The sequence below is a fragment of the Falco naumanni genome, chromosome 15, assembly GCF_017639655.2.
Source record: "Falco naumanni isolate bFalNau1 chromosome 15, bFalNau1.pat, whole genome shotgun sequence".
NCBI classification, from domain to species: domain Eukaryota; kingdom Metazoa; phylum Chordata; class Aves; order Falconiformes; family Falconidae; genus Falco; species Falco naumanni.
In genome coordinates this window covers 244,005-263,335 of record NC_054068.1, presented here as the reverse complement: position 1 = coordinate 263,335, position 19,331 = coordinate 244,005, and the positions used below count along the sequence as shown (strand labels likewise).

At 40.5% G+C, this 19,331-nt stretch overlaps 1 protein-coding gene and 1 non-coding gene across 5 annotated transcripts in view; both read left to right on the top strand.

Annotated features, from left to right (window-relative positions):
• AP1G1 (adaptor related protein complex 1 subunit gamma 1) overlaps positions 1-19,331 on the top strand; it is a 52,194-nt gene that overhangs the window by 22,505 nt on the left and 10,358 nt on the right. For 3 of the 4 annotated variants that reach the window (XM_040614889.1, XM_040614890.1, XM_040614893.1), the window contains exons 5-18: positions 1,190-1,286; positions 3,528-3,604; positions 4,756-4,764; positions 7,103-7,198; positions 7,524-7,604; positions 7,855-7,953; positions 8,363-8,418; positions 9,274-9,387; positions 14,431-14,571; positions 15,251-15,305; positions 16,790-16,912; positions 17,227-17,316; positions 17,811-17,938; positions 18,571-18,675. In XM_040614889.1, the coding sequence (XP_040470823.1) occupies positions 1,190-1,286; positions 3,528-3,604; positions 4,756-4,764; positions 7,103-7,198; positions 7,524-7,604; positions 7,855-7,953; positions 8,363-8,418; positions 9,274-9,387; positions 14,431-14,571; positions 15,251-15,305; positions 16,790-16,912; positions 17,227-17,316; positions 17,811-17,938; positions 18,571-18,675 (1,271 nt within the window). The remainder of the gene's footprint in view (positions 1-1,189; positions 1,287-3,527; positions 3,605-4,755; positions 4,765-7,102; positions 7,199-7,523; positions 7,605-7,854; positions 7,954-8,362; positions 8,419-9,273; positions 9,388-14,430; positions 14,572-15,250; positions 15,306-16,789; positions 16,913-17,226; positions 17,317-17,810; positions 17,939-18,570; positions 18,676-19,331) is intronic. The other variant, XM_040614891.1, reaches the window with a different exon arrangement.
• LOC121098171 lies at positions 10,798-10,884 on the top strand. Its single transcript, XR_005831198.1, has one exon. It is a non-coding gene; the product is annotated as a small nucleolar RNA SNORD71 (small nucleolar RNA).

The window sequence follows — 19,331 nt, the reverse complement described above, 5'->3', positions numbered from 1 at the left end:
TAATATCTGGCACACTTGGGTGGCTTGAATCACACTGGCTGAGTATTTTCCCAGTTTGCAAGGCAGAGATTAAAAACTCCCTATCTATAGTAAGAATGTGTGTAAGCCTCTAAAAGACAAGACTCCAATAGGTGAGGCAGTTGTTTCTATTTTGATACTCTCTACCTTAGGGTTATTGGTAGTATTGTGAACACCTGCTGCCTGTTCACAGACAATAACCCCAAACCTATTGTAATTTTTATTTCTGTATCTTCTCAGATAAGTCCAGAGAAATTGTGACTGTTAACAGTGCAGGCTGATATTTGAAGACTGGAACCTATTTGATCTCTCCTGTTGCTGCTGCTGCTGACAGTAGTATGTGAGATAGGAAAGGTTAAGGGCTTGAAACAGGCAAACAATCATAAAATATCTTGTTACCATAGCAAGTGTGCCGTAGCATCTGCAAAGTGTGATCATCCTTGTTCTTTAATTTTAAAATCATTATGAAGTCTTGGGGAGGGTGGGGAGTAGTAAGATTTAGGAAGAGATGCATTGTTACTTCTTTGTCTAGTGTGTTAGATCTAGGGAGAGGTTGGAGTGAAAGCAACGCTAAGTGGTATTGCTGTATTCTGGGAGGAGGCCCTCAGTGCCTTTATTTCTCAAGCAGCTGGAAATAGGGTCTCCAGTTGCTTCTGCACTTAGAAGTAGTAGGCAATTTTTTGCAGTATACTTCTGTTTTTCATAGGACCCATCACCCGCAGGAGGAAGTTACTCTGTGGGAAAGGAGATATATTCATGGGAAAGAAAATGAGCCATAATTTGACATGAATTTAATTATTTGCTTCCAGTGCATTATCCCCTCCCTAGCAACAGGAAGAAAGACCTAAGTAGCCCTATTAAAGGCATAGATGCTTTGCAGTTAATACTAGTTCTGAAGTGACTAATGTAAAAATGAACTATTGCTGGTGGGAGTATTACTTTGTAGGTCAGTGCTCCCCTTCCCTCCCACCCCTCGTGGTAGTTTTATTGAATTCTTCTATATGATGCTGTTTAGTGACACTTGTAGTAGAGAGGTGGAAAAACATACCATAAACTTTCCAAGCCTTTGTATATCATGACATTTCTGATAGTTCCTACTGTCCTAGATGTTCTCAAAACATGTACCATTGTTGTTACAGTGTGTACTAACAGAGCTGTTTTTCCTGTACAGGCAGCATTGTGTGCCGTTCATGTCATTAGAAAGGTGCCTGAACTCATGGAGATGTTCCTGCCAGCCACCAAAAACTTGCTGAATGAGAAGAATCATGGTAATATCTGAGACTCTACTTAATGGAAGCTATGCCATTCTTTAAGGATGGTGTACTTGCTACCTAAGCCTTTTATTTGGAAGGAACTTTGAAGGTGTATTTGTGTGATTTGTTTCTTTCCGTTTCCTTGCAATGAAAGCAAATGTCATTCAGAAGGAAGGAATGTGTATGATTGCTAGTCAGCAGGACTTTTACATGGCATAGGTGACAAAAGGAACTCTCATTGTTTTTTGATACACTTCAGAGTGGGTGGAATGGGGAAAGTTGTGATTTTTATTCAATACACTGCCTTAAAGGGACTTGTAAAGTGCACTTTTTAGGGTTGATTTTTTGAGTCTTCTGCAAGAGAATCCTATAGTGCTGTGCTGACATCATTTTAGCAGGCATTCCCAGGACACAGATACCTACGTTAGTCAGGAAAGAGTCTTTCTTAAGTGCTGTTTTTCATCAGAACTACATCATAAACCAGATTCTCACTGTAATGGTCCTCTGTGAGATTAGTCTGTTTTAATAAATTTTCTTGCACAAGTGCTTTTAGAAGGTTATTTAAAGAGTACCTTGACTAATTTGTATGAAGCCTGATACTTTGCAAAGTCTTAGTGCTGTGGCACATCTACAATGAGCATGCATCTTAAAAAAAAATAATAGGTGGGTGTACTAGGCGTTCTACAGTAGATATTTGCAGTGCTGAAAACCCATTATGGGGAGAAGTTCTGTCTCAAGACAGGGTAGTTATAAGTGCCAAGAGTACTAACAGGCCACAGGAGCTTCCTGGGAAGCTATTGATTCCATTTGGGTTTTTTGCTGCATGTGTTGTAAACTTTTGAGGTACAGAACAGTTTGCATGTGGAATATGGTTCACGTATGTGCAGCTAGTTTACCTTGATTTAAAATGCGATGATCGGAACATTTAGACCAGTCGTTGCTTCAGGTAGGCAACAGTCTGTAATACTTCTTGTCAGTAAGTGATGCCCATATGATCCAGCCTGGTAGCTTGAGATCATGTCTTTGTCTTATGCAACCCTGAAAAGCTGAGAACTGTTCTGTTCCCTCTTTTTAAAAGATGGAAATGCCTCTCTTCAAGCCTTGGCCAAGCAGAGGATTGAGTCTAGGTTCACCTGCATTCAAGAACAGAATCATCCTTTTTGCTTTCCTTATCCTTAAACATCAGCATCTCCTTTGCAGCATTCTTAGCCCCATGCTTTGTGTTGAGCTTTGTCTGAAGCAGAATATATACGAAACCCTTCTAGCAGCCTCTTGAGAGGTCTCACCGAGTAGTGTCGGCGTTAAAGCTGTGACACAAGCTTTATAGATAAATATATTTTGAAGTACGTAAATATCTTGGATAGACCCTGCAATAGGCCAGAAAGCTGCATTAGCTTGTGGAATATAAATGTCATCTCTGTAGAAAATGTTACTTATTAAGCAGGCTTCTAGTCTCTTTGAGTCAGGAACCCTCCAGTACTGACTTAACACCTACAGAAAATGAGTAATTGAAAAAGTTAGCATCTGAGAGGGATTGCTGTGTTACATCTGAATCCAGGGATGTAACAATACTCATGGTTGAAGTTTCAAGCTTTACAAGGTTGTATCTTAGAAGTTGTCGAGCATTGCCATCTAGTTAAATGGTTTCTAATTGACAAGCCTTTTCTGTTTTCAGGGATGCTTTGACTGGGTTTCATCAAGGCAGGGCACACAGCAGCTGGCTGCCAACGCACAGGCACTGGCTTCACCAAGCAGTCTGCTGTAGGCTTTCTCTAGACTGAGTTCTGAGACCTTCTGAGGAAGGCCCAACTCAGGTCACATAAGGCTGGCTAGGGTACCCAAATTGGAACAGAAAATCAGGAAGTGTGAGGAAGCCAACAACTACAACGCTGTTAACACACTGTCCTTCTGGAATCTTAGAATGGTTTGGGTTGGAAGGGACCTTAAAGATAATTTAGTCCAACTATGTTTTTTACCATCTGACTGTATATTTAGTATGCAAGTTTCTGCAGAGTCCAGTTTTGCTCCTCCTTTGGCCTTTAGTTGCAGCTTTAAACATGAGCTTGTTGTCTGCTTTCCCTTGGGCACAGCGGCAAGCCCAAATAAATCTTGGGGTAGATATGTTGGATTAAAGACAAATATTTTAAATTATTTCCTGTTGTTTTCTCCTGATCTTTGTCACATGTCTGGAGCCAATGAGATTATGTTAAATGTTGATACGCTTTCCTTTTTTTTTTCTTCTCCCTTTATCTTTAGGTGTTCTTCACACATCAGTTGTCCTCCTCACAGAGATGTGCGAGAGAAGCCCAGACATGCTTGCACACTTTAGAAAGGTAAATGTGAAGTGATATCACTGAGTTAATATTCATGGTTTTGTGTTTTTTGGATTGGGGGTTTTCTTGGTTTGTTTTTTTTTTAACCAATGTGTCCTTTTAGTCTCCCTAGTGAAAGTGTGCGTACATATTTTATTAAAATGTTTACATTTAGATGAAGAATTTAATGACACTGTCCGCTTGTTATCAAAATAAAAAATAATAATAATTTGGGAATTTTGTGTGTATCTAGCCCTAATCCCCTTCAATAAATGGATAAGTTAAAAACCATCAGTTTTAAGACTGTGCAGTATGAAACTTAACCTAAAGTTGGATTTTGGTGTCCCCTTTGATGTTCCCTTAGGGTTTTTTTCCAGTCTAATTGTATAGTGACATTGGCATTACTAATGTAATAAACATAAAGAGGCAAAGGATGGAAAAACTGAGGCTTATACCAACACCTGAATGCCTTAACACAGTCTTACTAACTCGGGTCAAAACTATCAATGGAAGTTCTAGTTCTGTAGATACCTCATCTCTGGTGCATGCTGTATTACATCATTTGCCATTTTAATTTAAGGGTTTGAGAGTCAATGTCACTCTTCCTCCTCTGGTTAGGAATGTTTGCTTTCCTTGCCCCACAGCACAAAGTTCCTTATGCTGTTTGCTGTAATTTGCTGTGCAGTATTGCTATAGGAAAGCCTACCAACAGAAGGGCTTCTGAAAATTGCACTGGTTGTCATTCCGACTTCTTGATCAAAGAAGAAATTGAACAAAGGTTGTAAAACAGAACTGGCCATTTGCTTTTCTTAAAAGTTTTTAAAGGTGCTTATTTATTTGCATGCCCAGTTTACTGTTCTTCCTTGGCTTGTCAATATCATAAGGCATTTTGGTATACATCTTCCCTTGCCCTGATTGTATATGTCAAAGCAGGAGTAAAAGTGGGACTAGGGTCATCTTGAAGGTGGCCATCCCTGCTTCTAACTGTTCAGTTAAGATGATAGTTGGGGGAAAAAGAGAGAAGAGGTGAGTCCACAGAACTTAGGCACTAGGTACACTCTTTTCTAGCTATCTCTTGTAGTTGTTTATGCTGTGAATGGTACAATATTGATCTGTCCCTAATGCCTGCTTCGTCTGTTTTGTCCCTTTTGTCTGGAATCCTGCTGTGTTAGAATGAAAAGGTAAGAATTAATTCTTTTAGATGGTGCATGCTTGCATTCAATCCGTAGATGCTCATCTCTTGTGAGACAGTGCCTCTTAATGCCACATTTGTGATTGATTGCCACGTGCTTAGATCAATTGTACTTGTCTAATGCTTTTTGTGTGCTGGTAGTGTTGTGTCACTAAAACTCTATACCCATGGCAGCCCTGAATCTCAGTTGTGGCCTTCTCCAAACATGAGCCTGCTTTCCTTAAGCTCCCTGTCATTGGAGGAATACTGTAGGGATTTTTTTTTTGTGCCTATGCCAACTGTAGCCCTGGCCTTTCCTCTTATCACAAACTGGGCTTTGTGTTTTGTCTGAACCATGGGGCAACTTTGGGTGCTTCCCAAGAGGTAGTAGGAGAGACAGGGTGGCCCTCAACCGATCTCCATGGCTGTAATGTTTCCCTTTCTTTGTGCTGTCCTCAGTCCTGACAACTGCTGCATGTTAGAAGGCAAAGAAAATGTTAATTAGGGTTCCAGGAATGCTGTAGCAGATAACTTCACTTGTCTTGAGAAAAGATGTTGCAGCACCCTTTGGTTTCCTCTTTAAGGCAGATAATAGGAAATTCATGCTTCCTTTTGTTTGTGCATTGTATGAAATGTGCATTTGTAGAGGAGCATGTAATTCCTGAAGAGCAAAGGTAGGAATAAAAAGAGTTGATGGATTAACTCAGCTGGTTTTCTTCTTATACTGTACCACAAACATACCAGACTTTAGTCCAGAAAAAAAATTTTGTCTATTTTGTGTGTCCACATGCATCTGTTGTGCTTTATGTCACATTATACTTTTAGCACTTTCTGCTGCTATCTGTCCTGAATCTGAAGCACCATCTTGATGTTGTCAGAAGTGGCAACTTCACTGTAAGCAGTCTCTGATGTGGTAAAAATTTAGCATGAATGCAGTCCCTGACTCATAGCAGGCATAAATGAATGCTGGAGTAGCCCATTTCAAGGATGGGAAAATTTGTTAAGTCGTAAGTGTGAATTGTTGGGAAGGATTTTGTAGAGAACATTTTTATAAACTGTAATTGACATGCATGGAGTTGAAAGAATGATGCTGTCCTGGTGCTAGCCATGCCTCAGGAATGAAAAATCCACTTACAGAGGTATTACAGTGGTTGCAGTCTAGTTTGTCACTTCATCTCTAGCCAGTGTCTGGATTATTTTAATACCAGCACTGAGAGGGACAGAAGAAACTTTTTATGGAAGGAATAAAGCTTGTAGAGATCTACATCTCTACGTCATCCACCAGGAGTGTTTTTTTCTCTTACAGTTCAATGAAAACAAGTCCAGTTTCTATCTTTCAACCTTAAGATTTTTTTTCATAAGGATGTATTAGGGAGGAAATGGAAGCTCATTTCTGAGACTGTTTTGTTACTTACGGCTGCTATGAAGGTTTTTGGACATAAATATTAAGTTTGTTACAGCTTTTCTGCTTTAATGATTGCATTATTTGCCACGTTCTGCTTTAAACTGATTACTTGCTTGGCATGTGTGAGATAGTACAGAGAAATTTTATTACGGTTCCTCAGAGTTGCCCTGACAGATGAAGCCCCTGGCTAGAGATGCCGAAGATGGAAGGGAGTTGAACCAAACTTGCAGATAGGTAGCATTTCTTCAAAGCTGTGTACAAGTCCTGAAAGGTAGTTCATTCCTAGGGACAGATGTCTACTGGGAGACCAGTATCGTCAATATCTGATGATGTTGATTTTTTTTTTTCTGAAAGTTGATTATTTTTTTAGTACTCACAGTTGTAAAGAAACTTTAAAATATGAACAGTGTAAGTTGATATGGTTCTGTTTTGGATCTGGCGTAGCAGCAGTGCTCATAGAAGCTAAGTTGGATGGAGTGTCAAAGTTAAAGGAATTCTTTAAATAGACTCTAATCATAGCAGTACAGTACTTGAAAAGATCAAAACTTGTCTGCGTGATGCTTCCATGAAGATGTATGCTAAAAATTAGTCAGGAGCATGAAATTCTGGAATTATGCCATTGTAATAGTCCCAGCACATCCCCTTTTCATGAAGAGAGGGTTTAAGTTGGTGTTTCCTCTCAGGTCTCAACTGCCAAACTCCGGTAGATGTAGTACTGTAAAGATACAATATGGTGTTCAGCTCCCAGCTTAACTGTTTCTAGTTGTGTCCTAGCTAAGCAGCAGCTATTTGTACAACATCAGCTCTAGGCCTGCAGGTTGAACTTTGTGGAAGAATCCATAGACTGACTTGCTTTCAAAGACAGGATTTGTTCTTAGACCTGTACTTCAAAGCTGGGGTGGGGGAAGGAACACCACCCTAATTAGGACAACTCTCTTCACAGCTTGTTCCCCAATTAGTTCGGATTCTGAAGAACCTTATTATGTCTGGATATTCACCAGAGCATGATGTGTCTGGGATCAGTGACCCCTTTTTGCAGGTAAGAACTGATGCAAACTGTGATTAGCTTTAATTCTAGTACTGTGTTTTGAGACAGGTGTGATGAGGTTGGTTACCTCAGGGCAGTGTGTTGATTTTAAGATTTTGTCTTACAGCTGATTGTGTGTAGTGGGGGTACGGTTCTGGCTAGTGGGAATGAGTACAGCATAAGCCTCTTCCTGTTGGTGAAGTCTTAAGGATAAGCGTTTTGCTTAGGTATGGGAATCAACAGCTTGTTTTGCTTCTTTGCCACTACTCAGGAAGTGTACTACTGGGCATTTCATTGCCACCCAACAAGCTTTTCTTTGCTTTATTTTGTCAAATAGGTACGAATCCTGCGGTTACTAAGAATTTTAGGGCGAAATGATGATGATTCTAGTGAAGCAATGAATGACATACTTGCACAGGTGAGGTCTGCAAGGTTGATGAGCAGCTTAAACTTTCACTTTTGGTTTCCTAATAATTGGATTCAGCAGCATTGGTGAGATTACAGCTGCTTGCTACACTGGGTTAAATTTTGCCGCAAGAGATGCGTGTTCATAGGTGTGTGGCATGTTTGCCGGGGATTGGGTAATTTCACTGCCTGTTCTGCAGAACAGCATAAAGGGGATCTGTTCTGGGTGCATCAGAGTTGCTTATTTTGTTTCATTTCTCCAGGTTGCCACTAATACAGAAACAAGTAAAAACGTGGGAAATGCTATTCTCTATGAAACTGTGCTGACTATTATGGACATAAAATCTGAGAGTGGACTGAGAGTAAGTTGTTTTGCTATGGCCTTTTTTCCCTCCCTCCCTCAGGCTTGTATTAGAGCATTTTCTGTGGAGGATATGAAATAAAGTTGTTTTACCCAAACATAGCTCCACAGTTAGCTCTAGGTAAGACCGTAATCTCTCAAGGAAGTGGTGTTTGATTTTATGGGGCTTTTTTGTGGTGCTTTTTTTTTTTTAATAAGGAAAAGCAAAACTTCCTGCAGATTCTGTTACCTTGAGTGCAGGAGAGAGCTTGTGCTGTGTTTGTCTTGGCTTTTCCTCTAGAGTTCTTCATCCTTCTGGCCAAGAACTGCAATGGTAGCTTTGACATGTTGCCTTTTAAAATAATCTTGAAACAATGAAGATGACCAGCAGCCTTTTTTTGATCACTTACCTTCCCTAACTCTTTCTGCAGGTGTTAGCCATTAACATCCTAGGCCGTTTCTTATTAAACAACGACAAAAATATTAGGTAAGTTGTATGCAGTGTGTTTTGGCAACACCCAGTTTAAAATGTGTGAGAAAAAATTACACGAAGATTATCCTGAAGTAGAGCTTTCCAGTACTTTTACTGGGGTTAGTGTGACTGTCTAGCTTTCTTGTTTCTTGGTGCATTCTTTTCTCTGTGCAAGTATTCAACTGTAGCCATGCCCTTCTTAGTTGATGTATCTGGGTGTATGATGTAATTCTTAACATGTGATTGCTTAATCTAGTTAAGTGTTTTTTGCAATAGTCTGTGAATGTCCTGTCTTGTCCCAGCTGGTCTGTGGCGGTATTGAAATGAGAGATGGCATTGGAGATGTGACAAATTAGAGGAAAAACTGTGGTTTTTCTGATTGTGTGCTGCTGGCAACAAGGAAGCTTGGTTGTGTTTTGGTCACTATGAATCTGGACATGTAGTTGCTGCAACTGCTAGAATTAATTTGCATCTCTAGGAATTTTGATTGCAAATCATGGTGTAGGTAGAAGACTCTAGCCTTGGGAATTACAGCTCACACTAGTTTGAGCATATGATCTGTGGAGGTCTAATCTTTAATTGCCTTGTCTCTTCAAAATCTTTGTGAATAACAGACAACTGACATGAGCCCAGGAACTGGGACAGGTGCTTCTCCAGGCAGCAGGGTGTTAGGCATGTTACAGTTCAGTATGGTAACTCACCTTTGAAGATAGGGCAAGCAGTCCCCTGGAAGATTTCCATTTGTTACCAAGTACAAGAGAACCCTATTCTCTTGCAAAATAAGACTTAAGTTTTGGTGAGTGTGAGTGTCTGTGCATAGAAATTAAATACAGTCTGTCAGCTATTTCTGACTGTATGTCCTTGTCGCAGATACGTAGCTTTGACGTCATTGTTGAAAACTGTACAGACAGACCATAATGCAGTACAGCGGCATAGAAGCACTATTGTGGACTGCCTGAAGGATCTGGATGTCTCCATTAAAAGGTAATTGAAGTATCAGTGAAATAAACTCTGAAGGTTGACAGCCTATGGAAAATGAGCAGGGCGTAGGGGAAAATGACAGTCTTGGGGAACTGTACATGATATTAGTATTAATGCATAGTATGGTTCGTACTTCAAAGAAGGTAATGAAGATGTGCAGCCACCTTCTTTGGGAAGCTGCTTTTACATTTTATATGTCTTGGATTGGAAAAAAAGGTTTTCTCTGTTTCAGTTTTTCAGAAATGGAATCTGTATCACACTGTGTGCTTACAATGAGGTGGAAAGCCTTCATAAAGTATAATCACAATCAAAACTACTTTGACAGGCTCCATATTGCTTTCCTTTCCTAGACAAACAGGCAGTGTCAAGTTGCCTTGAAATGGTGTTAAGCCATCCAAACAATGCATTCTAGATTAAATTTGATTAGGCAGTGGTAGAATTCAGACTTAACCTGATTATTCAAATAATTTGCTTACAAACCACGTCCCGTTATGCATTCTTGATGTTCATTTATCATTTAAATAGCAGTGTGTTGCTACTTTTCTGGGCAATTGGAGAACTTGCAAGGTTGCTTCCTACTACAGGAAGATTTTATTTTTTTTTTCCTGCTACTCAGCTTAAACTTCTTCCTCTGTTTCTTCTCATTCAATCTCTTACTTCAGTTATGTTCCTTTTACTCAATGATAATAGCTTTCTCCTGTTTGTCAGACACTCATAGGTACACTTGAAGTGTTTGATCTCACTTTTGCCCAACCTATATGGAATATTGCTCTTCTAAATTGAGTCAAAAGCCTGTCAATTGCTTGCTCTTTCTTTCAGAGCTCTGTTCCTCATTGTTGTTCTTTCTGTAACTGGTGGTCTGAGCTCAGTGCAGGATATGACATGTCAGTAATGGGGTCCCTGCTGCATCTTGTGGAATCTGTCTGTCACAGGCCAGATTTTCATTAAGCTCTCATAACATCATGAATATACTTTCAAAATTGCTCAACCTTTTTTTCCATCTTCTTAAACTGATTAGGTATGCTATGGATAATCATTCTGATAACTCATTCTTCACATTTAGGCCCAACTTTGAATCTGACCTAGATATCTTTTTTAACAGCACTACTCAGTCTGATATGTGCAGAACAGGAAAGAAATTGGATCTGTCTTGCTTTTGAAACTTCTAACTGTTATGTAATGGGTATCATGTAATCTATTTTTACAGTTGCAATCTATCCCAAAACACAAATTTGTATCTTACATACTGAACAAGTCAGGCTGCTGTTGCTGTTTGGTGCCAGAGCCAGTGTGAGGCTCTGCTGTGGAATAGCAAAGCCCTGTCTAGGCTTTGGATAGAAGACAATGAAAGCATTTTAGTGGTGCCTGCTAGGAAAGCGTAGTTATGCTACCAACAACAGAGCTTCATGTCTGAGTGCTGTTGGAGGATGAAGCCTTTGAGTGATCCATCGGCAGAGCATGATGTTGCCATGCTGACACTCATGCTGCTGACAATGCACTGTCTTCACTGAAGCAATATATTGAGTGGGTGTCAGAGACTCTAGGTAGTAAGCTTCAAGGTCTAGGGCTTGAGGGAAAGTCACAATACCTGGTTTTAGTTATTTGAAGCATGGCCTGTTATCATCATCTTTTAACCATTGCAGCGCATCTTTGATCCATGTAGTTGGTTTTGGGAAAAACATTGGGAATGGTTTTGCAATTTAATTCAAGTCTTTGTTATTTGATCATATTAAACAAAATGATTAGGAGCTTCACGACAAGAATGAGCCATGTAATATGATTGAAGGTAAGCAATATGTGTTGAGATAAATGCCTGATGTTAAGATTGCAGAGTACTGTGCACCTGCAGTATTGATATATCTGGTATAATGTGACTGAAAAGTTAAACACAGAAAACTTTAAACCAAGTTAGGGTTAGGTGTAAGGAGTTGGGAACTAATTGAAGGGATGAAAACAATTCTAATAATGGTGTAGGTCTCCAACCAGCAATAGAATCTAGATTATAAAAGGTAACAATGTATATATTTCCATCCTAATTCTGAATACCTCTGTGTTTTCTAGGTCCCTGGGTATTAGTTGGGTAAAAAGCAAAATAGCACATCTACAGTTCACCATTCTGTAGAAATCCTCATTACAGTACTTAATAAGGAGATGTTGAGAAGCACTGCTGTCTAGATGTTTCCAGATTCTTGAGAACAAATAGCTTGTGCCCAATACCATTGGATTGGGCAATGTGCCTGGTCTAAGTTGTTGATGTTTCATGAACATTGGGAAAATACTAAGTGATTTTAAAAAAACCAAAAACCTGTGTCCACATGGTAGTGGTAGGTTGGCAAGCTTGACTCTGGAGGAAGACAGAATCAATGGGACTGCTCATGGGATTTTTTGCCAGTAAATATATGAATAAATGACAATGTAACTCATGCATAAGACCTCGTTTAGCCATTCATGCAAGTCTCGATTTATGGGACAGTTGATTGCGCTACCTTTGCACAGTTAGGATACCGCAGCCATTAAATGCAGTATCACTGGGCAGGCATCACCTTCAACACTTGATTTAGCTGAAGGCTAAACAGTCAGTCCTTGGGCTTGCACAGTTCCTTTTACAGATTTTAATCTTCCTGGCAGGCTTGCCTGAGTTGGGTTAACAGGGCTGATTTAAATGCTAGGTCTTGCTGGAGTTCAGGTATTAGTAGAAGCCTTTTAGTAATGTTTGGATGTAAGCTTATGCCTGACAGGAGGCGGATCCCCTAGTTACTAATTTTAGCATTAACTCTTCTATTGTGATAGATTGGCCTGCTGTGTTATAAGGGAGTCATGTTGTTCTCGGATTTTTGGGGTGGAGCTTTGACATACTCTTTGGCTGCGTGAGGGCCCACAGTATCAGTGAAGAGTGGCCGAGTTACGTGCTAGGGGAGGTTGTATTCTTTGTTAAAGGAGCTGTACCTCCTTTAAGTTGCTCTTAATTCATTTCATGCGGGTTGGGTCGAGTGTTCTTGGAGGACAATTAAGGGCAAACTTAGTTTGTTGTCTGTGAAATGAATCTATCGCCCAGCTTTTCACCTCTACTGACAAGTCATCCCACTCTTTTGCAACAGAGACAGGTTTGCTAAGGGACAGCTGCTTGGGAGTAGCTTGCTTGGATTTCGTGGGGGGGAAGCTTAAGGTCGTTTTGCTTGATTGTTTTCACTAAACCTTGATGCAAGAGGTACAAGGGCATATCTTTGCTCTTTGTTGCTTGGAGCTTTTCATTGCTATTTCATCTTTCCCTTGCGGTACAGGACTGTATCGTGCCAGTGGGTCTTTTCTATCGCCAATACTAAGTTGGAGGAATGTTTTAGTTTAATGAAGTGGATTTTTAACTAACCTTCGGTTTTGTGATTGGGCTATAGAGTTGGGCTTTCAAGATGATCTGGTGTGTGGCAGACATCTTTCAAGTGTAAGCTGGATGCTTTGCTGTTGTAGCTACATCTTAGTGTGCTAAGTACACCTTCCGGTATACTTACCTTGTTATAACTTACCCCATCTTCAGCTGATAAGGGTACTAGTTATCATGGTTTGTAGCTTGTGAGGAGGGTGGTGGGTGTATGTATGTGCCCCTGGGCCAGCTTAAAGTGAGCACTATTGTTTTGCTTTATTGCTAAATCTGCCTTCTAGGGGCGATTTCACGCCCTTTTCCATGACTTTTCTAGCCTAGAAAACGTAGCTCATTCTTCCGTTTCATGGGCTATACCTTGACCTGTCATATTAGCGAGATTAGGCTGTTGTGCTCACTGTGGGACCCTCAGTCGGGGTGAACTGGCAGTGGTGGTGTGTAGGCTGCTTTGGCAAGGAATGGCTGAGTACATTGAGGGTTGTTGATTACAGAACAGGTTCCTCCAGGTGCCTCAACATTTAATTTTAGTGAAAATTACTGGAGTTAAACATACATTGAAGTCTGATCTAGCTGAAGAAAACACGTACTGTAAAATAGACTTTGGGCCTTTTGACATAATTTCAGATGTAATGTGTTGCACAACAAGCAGCACAAAATCACTGTACATGTGAAGTAGTTCCATGTGATTTCAAAAGGTAACTGAAATGGAGGAAGTTTTTGGTGTGCTATGAAGATCTTTCTAATCTTTCTCGTCTTCTAGTAGACCGTCTCAGTGACAAGCAGCAAATAAAGTTCCTGATAGTATGAAAAGGACACAGCTCGGAGGTTTGGATTCTGGATTACACAAAATGCTCCATTTTAAAGAATAGTCAGGGTTGTTTAGTGAGGCTGTTTTAATACATTTTAACGTAACTAATTGCCAACGTTGCACAGAAGTCAATCACATTTGAAGATGGTAGTCTTTGTTCAAAAAATGTTGAAAGAATGGGAGATCTGTGCTAGTCAACTACAGAAGCTTCGAGTAGAAGGGCTAAGGACTAGCCTCTTGACCTCTCAATGTGTACAGCAAGGAGTAGCAAAGAGCCGGTACAGTCAGCTTGTGTGGGTGAATGGGTTCTGAAAAGAGCACCAGGGTAGTTTGGGGTTCTAGAAATCTTATGTAGTGTATTTGACAGGATACAATAAAGCTTATCAGTTAATATTTTAAATCTCTACTGTATTAGAATCTCTAATACTTGGAGATTGAAACAGGTCTCTTCTGGATCCCTGAAGCTGCAAAAAGTGTGTTGTATGTAGCATGAATTACTTGCTGCAGTTATGTGTCAGAAATGACCAGCGTGCGGCTGCAAATATTTGGACAGTCAGACATTAATGCTGATGGACTCTGGCTGCTGAAAGATATTTCTAGCCTTTAGAACATCTGGATAGGTGTTTCTAGAGCACCCTGCACCCCCACTCCCCCTTAGTTCTTTTGGTGGGGGGTATTTATTGTCCACCCATGAACAAAAAAATACTGCTACATATAATGTGGAAGATCGTTATCACAGGATTCATAAATATTGCTCTCTTCTTAATTAAAAGATAAGTGCATTTGAGTAGCTGGACTTGGTTGGGGTTTTTTGACTTCACTAGGTGAAAACACTTTATTGGTTTTCTGTCTCTTGCCCTAGGCGTGCAATGGAACTGAGTTTTGCTCTTGTTAATGGGAACAATGTCCGTGGAATGATGAAGGAGTTGCTGTATTTCCTAGATTCATGTGAACCAGAGTTCAAGGCAGACTGTGCATCTGGAATATTTCTTGCAGCTGAAAAGTATGGGGTCAATTTACTTGCTACTAATTGTTTGTACATCCTTGGAATTGTGAGCATTTTGTGTGTTGTTCTTCCACGCCTCACCCCCCCCCTAGAGAGAATGTTGATCATCGCTTCTCCATTTGTTGATACTTCCTGTGGTTTATCAGCTTTTAACACACTCTGAGGAACAGGACGCACTAGTGTCGCATATGGATAGTCTTTATATCGCCAAACCAGTCTAATATATTTATATCTGCTGCGCTTTGGAACAGCTATTGTGCTGACACGTTGGCCCCATCTCCCCTCCATGCACACAGTCTCTCTGGTTAGTTGCCCAGGTGAGATGATCTCATTACTGTTGAGCCATTGTAATCAGCAGCCTGACTCTGAAGTATTGTATATGCAAGGGATGGCTGTGCTGTATTATACAGACTTGTGTATTCATTCAGCTTTCTAATGTTGGCACTAATACAAAAAAGTCAAAGAATCTGAAGCATCTGGTGTTCTGTTCTGTGGGTGTGGTTGGTTTTTTTGGGGGTGGGGGCTGTGTGTGTTGGTGTCAGTCTCATCCCCGTGTGTGTCCCCCCAGCAGTAGGCCAGAAAATAACTGAATGGGGATGTTGTGATGATGATGAATTTCTTGCTGGTGTTGAAGGCTAGCAGTTACCTCGCTAACTTGTTTTCTTAATTTTGTCAGATACGCTCCTTCCAAACGCTGGCACATAGACACAATTATGAGAGTCTTAACAACGGTAAGTGAAATTGCCTCTCCTGTGTCTGACTACATAAAAAAAAAAATTATATCTGTAGGAAGTTACTCATCATCAAGTTGGAGATGGCTATAAAGGCTGGCAGATAACAAATGCTGCAATATACAGAGAAAGTGTACTTACATGGTAGTGACCCAAGGCAGACAGTCAGAAATATGTAAACTCTGTAAATATGACTGAGTTTTTTTAGAAATGTGTGTTTCTGAAATCATGCAAGAATACAGCATGTAGCAGAGTGCTTTCTACTGCCATAATCATATTAGCTTCTAAGTTAGGACAGCTCTTTGCTGTTTGTGATTCTAATATATAGTGCTTTCAGGGGGGAGTGAATACAGCCTGAAGTGACTTGCAAAGAGAAAGGGGGTGAAAAAAATTATTGGAATTATTCCAAGTTGAGTTTATCAAAGCTTTTTAATGAAACGGTGTCAAACCTTTCTAGTTCCTCTTCCTTGGGTTTAATTACTACTCTTTACCTACATGACTTTCTTTATAAACATCACAGCTGAGATGGAACTGGAGTATTGTTTTGGCAAACAAGAGGGAAGTGATCTTGATAACTTGGGTAGGCAGTGTGTTCCCTGAGGCAAAGGGGTGGGAAGAGATTTATTTTATCAGTATGGGTGTTCAAATTTGAGAAGTTCATCAAGAAGTGAGTCTGGCTTGTGTGCTGTTTTCCTACCCTGAAACAAAGAAAAGTAGATTATTCTGAACTGAGAACTGATTTCCATTAGAAGGTTAGCTGTGAGAACTGCTCTCAAGTGACTTCAATGAAGGAACTTCCTTCAATAAAGTTAACTTCCTTCTTTTGGCTGCTAGATTCTCACTTAGTTGACCTAATTGGGCTCATTAATTTCTTTCTTTTTGCATGCTCTGCTCTCAGTGCCAGAGTGCCTAAACAGAACAGTTATGAACAGTATACATTTTCCCTTCAGTGCCAAAGCTGTGTGATTGTGTATTGCCCCACATACTTCCTTGGCCTTAAAGTGGGATTTTTCCCTCTGAGCTCCCTGTTCCTATGCTTTAACCAAAGAGTGATATGCAGACAAGTTCCTGGGTCCTGTGCTTGTTTGGCATAGAGGCTGGCTTTGAGCAAATGTTTGAATGAGCTGCATTCTGCCCCCAGGGTGACTTTGACTTAAAGCCTTCCATCTAACAGAAGTTTTCTGGGTTGCTTTTTGTTCCTTCTGTAGCATGGGATTCTTGTGTCCATGCTCTTATGCTCCTGACAATTTTGGCATATTTATAATATGGATTTCTCTGAGTATGGTTGAGTTCATTAGGAAAATGTACTGTCCTGTACTACTACTCATCTGAGCCTGCTCAGAATCAACCGTAAAGTGCTTGGGGATGGAGAGGTTGATTTTTTTATTTCCATGCACATTGGGTGGCTTTGTAAAGGATATCAGCAGATGCTGGGTGTTACTGAGAAGTTGGATAGTGAAACCTAACAACAGTTGTTCTTGCAGGCAGGAAGTTATGTTCGTGATGATGCTGTTCCCAATCTGATTCAGCTAATAACTAATAGTGTGGAGATGCATGCCTACACTGTTCAGAGACTCTACAAAGCCATCCTTGGTGATTACTCCCAGGTAATACCAAATGTGACCAGCTTCAGTTTCCTTGTTGTACTGCAATTAGCATGTTTAGTAAGTGTCTCAAGGTAAGCCAACATCACACTGTCTAGCTCCAAGGAACAGATTGCAGAGGAGGCATGTCTTCCGTAAGTTCATGTTCTTTTTATTTTCTCTAATTCTCTTATGGGATTCTTGACTGAATCAAATATTCCTGTTTCTTTTGCTGTGAAGAACTACTTTGGCTGGAAGGAGGGCTAAGCTTGGTCTGGGAAATGGTGATGGTTAAATTTTGTATTTATTTCTGAGACGTCTGATTTTTCGTCTAACAGCAGCCCCTGGTGCAAGTGGCCTCTTGGTGCATAGGAGAGTATGGAGATCTTCTGGTGTCTGGTCAGTGTGAAGAAGAGGAACCAATACAGGTATGGCTTGGGAAAAATGAACAACTGTGTACCTGGCTGAGGCTGGAGCTGCTTGATGCTGGCTGTGTGAGAGGAATACTTGCAACAGTTACTTAGCATTGATGTCCATGGTGGTGACGGACCCTGGACAGAAGCCTCCTTCCCATTGGGCTGCATGAACTTTTGCTGTGCAGAACACAACTACCATTGGCAGAGTGGTGTGGTTTCAGTGCTGACCTAGCTTGCAGGGTATCTGCTAAGGTCTTAGCTGTGTATTTTGGTGATAAACCTGCCCTTCAGTGTGTGGAACAGGAACTGTGTTTTAAAACTAATACCTTAAGATCTCCACCTAGATGCACCTGTCTCATACACTCTGAACACAATGCTACAGGCTCACAAAGTTGTGGAGGAGGTACAACGTGGCCATTAAGCAAGAGACAGGTTTTTACAGTATGCTCTGGAAGGCTTGCTGCAGAGCTTCTCTCTGTCTCACCCTAATGCTTCTGCACTTTCAGGCAACAGAGGATGAAGTTCTTGATATTTTAGAGAGCGTCCTGATATCTAATATGTCTGCATCTGTTACACGAGGCTACGCTCTTACTGCCATCATGAAGCTTTCCACAAGGTTCACCTGCACTGTCAAGTGAGTTCTCATTGATGTTGTACTGCACAGGGCTTTGTTGCAAATATACTGGCATCATTTGTATTCCTTGGACGTGTTCTGCTTCCATGGTTTACAAGAGTAATTTGTTGGTTTTCTTTTGTTATTTGTGTCTTTTACAGTCTTCCTTTGCTTGCAGGGTGGAAGACTTCCAATGATTTGTACAATTTTCTCTGTGGATGTCCTCTACTGTGTAGGCATTTCATCCACGTTGCTTTTGTTTGGAAACTCCTTTATGGGGAAGAAGTATAAATCTTTACTTCAATAAGCTGTTCTTTCCAGTTCCTTTTTTTGCTGATGGAGAGAAAAATGGCCTTGTTTGCTACCAATGGCTTCTCAGTGTGGGTGGCTGAGCTTTCTTATGATATGCTTTGTGGTGGTATATTAATCACCTGCTGCTGCTGTTGTGAAGGGACAGTTCAGAAATGGGTGTTGCATATATACTCCGGGAAAACAGCCAGTGACTATTGTTTTAAATAAGTTAAACAGGACACCTGATGAGCAGAGGCCAGATAGTGTCTTCTGGATGACACATGCTAATTCCTTGCTTATTGCTGCTAATTTCATAGTGTGGTTTTTTTTGTTTGCTTCTGTTTCCCTCTGCCCACACACAGTCGCATTAAGAAGGTAGTTTCCATTTACGGCAGCAGCATCGATGTGGAGCTACAGCAGAGGGCAGTGGAATATAATGCACTTTTCAAGAAATATGATCACATGAGGTAAGTGCTGACGAGTTTTGGTGTTTGAAGAGGATCATTATCATCTACTTTCATCTCCTGTGTACCACACTTTGTGCTTTGAGAACTTTGTCTGGTGATAGAATCTGTAATCCTACAGAGGAACTACAATCCCTCCCTGATCTATAGGGTTTTAAGAACTTAACATATCCTGAGAGATTGTTCTGTGGTCAGACTCTCAGCCAAAACATTTGCCCTGCTTTGAGCTTGAACTTGACCAGCTTGTAGGTGTTGAATCTTAAATTTGCTAGCTGAGTAAGCACAGGTAGCTTTTAGCATGACATTACCGTAGTCATTCGGTTCAAATTGATTTTAAAATGTCTATGAAATAAGCATGCGGGGATCCATTGACCTGTCCTTCTAAGCTGTGCTCTGAACTTGAGGTAATTATTCCAACTGTTAATGCTTTTAAATTTTTAGAACATCTTTTCAATTTACTCTGTCTTCTTGTAGTATCTGTTTAAAATCTCAAATTCTTCATGAAAAGACATTCTGTTTCACTCTACCGCTCGGCATCCATGTTTTACAATTCATGAGCATGTTAACCTCCTTACACCTTATCATTGAGAGGTCCCCATTCATCGTTGCTTTGCTCAAGTGATTGTTTCTTTGAGAAAGTTAAAACCCTGTTTTGTGGA